The sequence below is a fragment of the Triticum aestivum genome, chromosome 6D (genome assembly GCF_018294505.1).
Source record: "Triticum aestivum cultivar Chinese Spring chromosome 6D, IWGSC CS RefSeq v2.1, whole genome shotgun sequence".
NCBI lineage: Eukaryota > Viridiplantae > Streptophyta > Magnoliopsida > Poales > Poaceae > Triticum > Triticum aestivum.
Window position 1 is genome coordinate 378,243,358 of NC_057811.1, and position 4,454 is coordinate 378,247,811.

Here is a 4,454-nt window from a genome sequence, read left to right on the forward strand (position 1 = left end):
TGCAATGTACTTTGTACTGACCTTTCCACCCTGTAGGACGATTCTTCCAGGTCGAGTGCATTCAATCAACTGATCCAAGCATCCCTAGCCATCCTCTTGTTTCACTCTGTGCCATAAGCCTCTCGGTGTCTTTCTAATTGGGTGCCCTCAAGTACCGCAGTCCACAACAACCACTGCTTTTGTGAACCTTCGAACGGCCTTCAAGATTGTGTCTTCTCCAATGCGTACATAGCCGTCAATTGCATCGGCCGAACACCCATATGCCAAAACTCGAACAACCGCAATGCACTTCATCATAGGGTTTGCACTTGCCTCTCCTATGCATTCCTTCTAAGCTTGAACCAATTGTAATACTTCTCAAAGGCTTTTGGAACGGTGAGAAAAAGACTTGTGTGCATACAAAAGCGTCTGTGAAGATACTTCTCCAGATAGGTTGGATTAGGACCAAAATAACCTCTCTTGATCTTGGCATGGCCCTCCATTCTATCACGGTTGAGTTGTATGTGGCCAAATTGTGATCCTCTCCTCAGCCGCCGAATATCATCATTGAAAATCATACCAAGAACAGTTTCGAAGTCATTGCCGTCTTCTTCCTCTTCGGATAACGATGAGTCCTCGAAGATTATCTCTCTCAGCCTCTTCATCTTCAATTCAACTAACTCGGCTTAATTCAATTGTACGAAACAAAACGAAAGAAAAAGAAATAAAAAAACTCACCTAAGCAAAACCGTCGAACACTTGCAAGGCGGTGGTGGTGCATCGGACGACCGGCGACGTTTAGGCCAAACTAGCGGGAACCGACGTGTGGGAAAAACCTGCAAGGGTGCGTAAGCACGGTCAGAGGCCGCCAACAAGGAAAAAGATCCAAGGGAAATCCGACGAATCGGTTGAGGCGACAGCGGCGGCGTTTCACCTCGATTCCGGCAACTGCCGGTGAAGGGCTCATACTGGGCAGAAGGGCGGCGAGGGCCAAGGGAGGCGGCGAGGTAGCGGCCGGGGTGGTTGCCGGTCGTCGGGAGGTGCACCAGCGACAAAGCAGTGGGGGTGGGGAGGTGGTAGAGAGGCCGCAAAGTTTACTCCGTGCAGTCGAGGCCGAGTGTTTTTAGGAGGCGGAGTAAATTTTTTACTCCACTATAAAATTTAGGAATTCAGCTAGGTGTAGGTTAGAGGAGTAAAATAAATTTTGTACTTCTCTATAGCCTTTTAGATATCGGCTAGAGATGCTCTTACACTTCTCAATTTACTCTGTTCCTATCTACGTAGCAAGTATTGCTACAAGCTAAATGCCACTTGTAAGCTAGTACCGGGTATACATCTTCACGATCCTCGGCAGGTCCCGTAAGCACACGATCTTCTTCACTGGAACGCCCTCTGTCGGATTGGGGTACAGGTACAAGAATCACACGACCTGGAGGCTGGGCTCGGCCGGCTTGTCGCCGGCCTCCTCCTCCAGCGACGCGAGCCACTGGAGCAGCGCCGCGTTGAACTGCTCCGGCGCCTCGTCGTGCGGGCAGTGGCCGGCCTGCAGGTTGACGACGGTGGAGTTGGCGTAGAACTCGTGGATCCTTGCCGCCTTGGACGGGCCGACCCACGGGTCCAGGTCCCCCCACAGCAGCAGCAGCGGGCACGTCAGCTTCCCCAGCAGCTTGTCCAGCGTGTACTGGCTCTGGTTCGCCACGAACCGCGACATGAGCCTGTAGTACACCTCGCCGGCGTTCGGGTCGGCCGTCGGCGCCGTGATCGAGCTGATCAGGTACTCGTCCACGTTGCTCGGATCTTTGTACACCTGGAGATATAATGAAACAATGAAGAGACGGTGAGTAAGAATGTCAGTAAGTATCTGTTTGCGCTAGTGGTTGTTGCATACGCTTTTGAGGACTTTCTCGACCCTGGCCGGCTGCTTGGCCTGCCAGAAGAGGAACCCGAGCACGACCCGCTGGAAGGCCTCCTTGAGCGGCTTCACGATGAGCCTCGTCAGCGCGCTCACCTCCTCCTCCGCCGCCGCCGCCTCTTCAGCCTTGGGCGGCGCGTTGGGGTCCGCGAACTGGCCGGCGGAGTTGAGCAGCACGACGCCCCGGACCAGCTCCGGCACCTCCGTCGCCGCGAACAGCGTCGTGAAGCCACCTAAGCTGAACGCGACCATGCGACATCCGTGTCAGTACGACGTTTGTTGAGAACATTGTGTGTTTCTGAACTCTGAAGAATGGTGTCGAGACTCAAGGTACCTGTTGCCGACGACGACGGATGGCGACTGGACGACCTCCCTGAGGAAGTCGGAGACCTGCTCCATCCAGATGGTGGCGTCGTACTGCACCAGCGCCTTCTCGCTCCAGCCGAAGCCCAGCAGGTCCACGGCGTACACCTTGTACTTCTTGGCCAGCTCCGGGATGTTGTACCTGACGATCGAGTTCACAGTGGTTCAGACAACACCAACCAATCAGTTCAACCAACAGGCACTTGTCACCCCGCATTCCCAATAAACGGTTTCCCGCCACACAGGCCACGGAGAGGGGATAAGGTGGTCGAGCTGGGCCGACGGCTGACCTCCAGTGGAACGCCGACGCGCCGAAGCCGTGGATGAGCACGATGGGCTGCCCGGACCCTTGCTCCACGTAGTGTATCTTGCGTCCCCTCCACGTCCAGAAGCTGTATCCGTCCGCCTTGAACGGCAGCCTCTCCAATGCTGCAAGCAAACGAGCATAACAGAAGGAACGAACATGAATTCTGATTGGCAGGATCTATCGATGTCTGGACTCTGAAGAAAGATTTGAGCCAAGGCTGACCTTGAGCAGCGGCGCCGTTGGAGGAGGTGAGCAGCGAGGAGCAGACGGAGAGCGCCACCCCCTTGGTGACGAGGTCCCTCCTCTGCATCATCAGAAACTTGTTGCCTCCTGCCAACAACCGAAGAAGCACAGAGTGATCACGAAGAGCCCAACCGAATCACCCACGCATGTTAGAGGAAAGTAGAGAGAAGTAAGTGCCAACCGTTGAGGCCGGTTCCGACGCCGCAGCGGCGGCCGGACGAGGACCGGAGGGCGGCGGCAGGTGCGGACGCGACGGACATCGGGGTAGAAGCCGCCGTACGTGGCCGAAGGAAGGGTCGTGGAGAAGAAGCAACCTCGGTTGGCCTGAAAAAAGAAGCTGGGTGATTCGTGGTGTCGGGGGAGAGAGTTTTACTTGTAGGTTTGCGCTGGTGTTGGTGTGTGGGTGGCGGCCAATCGGGCAGCCGTGGCAGCGCCCGGGCCAAAAGTTCGAAAGGGAGGGATTCATCGACGCGACGCGCTTAACTTCTTCGGCCGGGGCCGTCGGGTCGGCCGTGAAGCCCACGGCAAGGCTTGCGTCTTTCTTCACACCGTGATGGAATGAATATCTCGCCCTCTGATCAGTGTACGTGCAACCTGATCGCCACATCGAGTGTGGTAGCCCGGCTTTTTTTTTTTGAAACTTACTTCAACTTTATTTAAGTTTCCCAAGCTGGGATTTCATCTGTAGTATTGGCACCACGGCCTCACTGTTACATCCACATGTTCTCTCCACCATAAAGCCAAACCCCCACTCTTGCCATTGCAATTCACAGCTACGCCATGACTGAATCCTAGAATCCATTTCAATCTCTCCATCGCTCCTGCTGTTTTTTAGTTTTTTATAAAAAACCACCGCTGGGTTGTATGACCTAATCAAGTCCCGTAATTCGCCCATCGTCGGGTCCAACCCCAACCCTCCAGGCTAAGATGTTCATTGCTCCCGGCGGCCCTGCGTCCTAGCAGGGTCCGCCGATATACCTTCAAATTCGGTTACACATTCAAAAACTGAAGTTGTCTTCTGCCTTGTGTCACGGATGAAAGTATCATGCCCTTCCTGAGTATCTCCTCCCTCCTTTGGTTTCCACACTTGCCTTGGCCTCCTCTTTCTAGAATCAGGAGGGGCTTGGGAGTTGTCTCCCCTCCCCCATGGTCTGCATGGTTCTGCCTGGGTTTGCGAACATAATAGCCTCTTCTCCTTTCAGTAGGGTACACTACAAAAAAAGACACATCCGTGACATTTTGGGCCGAACGAAATTTTTTTCTGTCATACATATGACACTTCTATGACGATAATTGTGACAAAACTCGGTATCATCATAGATGTGGTGGGCTCCTACTTCTATGACAAAAAATCATGACAGAAAATGGGCTTTTCGTCCTGGGCGGGCCGGAGACGCAGCTGCATGACATTCTTTGGGCCGTCCATGACGGGAAAAACCGTGGTAGAAGCGAGGGGGAGGAAAATTTCGGGGAGTTCCCGGTTACGGTGGGAGGTCGGGGGCCGAGCGATGCGCGTTTCTCTCATACACGTACGCGCGTGTGTGCGAGGCGTTGGCTCTAACTGAACCCGAGCGAGGCGTTGGGCTCTAACTGAACCCGAGCGATTGCACTGCAGGCTACGCGTTACTGAACCCGAGCGATCGATCGATG

At 54.3% G+C, this 4,454-nt stretch overlaps 1 protein-coding gene across 1 annotated transcript; it reads right to left on the reverse strand.

Annotated features, from left to right (window-relative positions):
• Window positions 1-1,101: 1,101 nt before the first annotated feature.
• LOC123141680 (pheophytinase, chloroplastic) lies at window positions 1,102-3,254 on the reverse strand. The gene is made up of 6 exons (XM_044560766.1): window positions 2,986-3,254; window positions 2,784-2,891; window positions 2,545-2,683; window positions 2,226-2,396; window positions 1,868-2,129; window positions 1,102-1,786 (listed from the first exon to the last, which is right to left on the reverse strand). The coding sequence occupies exons 1-6, from the start codon at window positions 3,062-3,064 to the stop codon at window positions 1,400-1,402; spliced, it is 1,146 nt and encodes a 381-aa protein (XP_044416701.1). The 5' UTR covers window positions 3,065-3,254; the 3' UTR covers window positions 1,102-1,399.
• Between the last annotated feature and the right edge of the window lie 1,200 nt (window positions 3,255-4,454).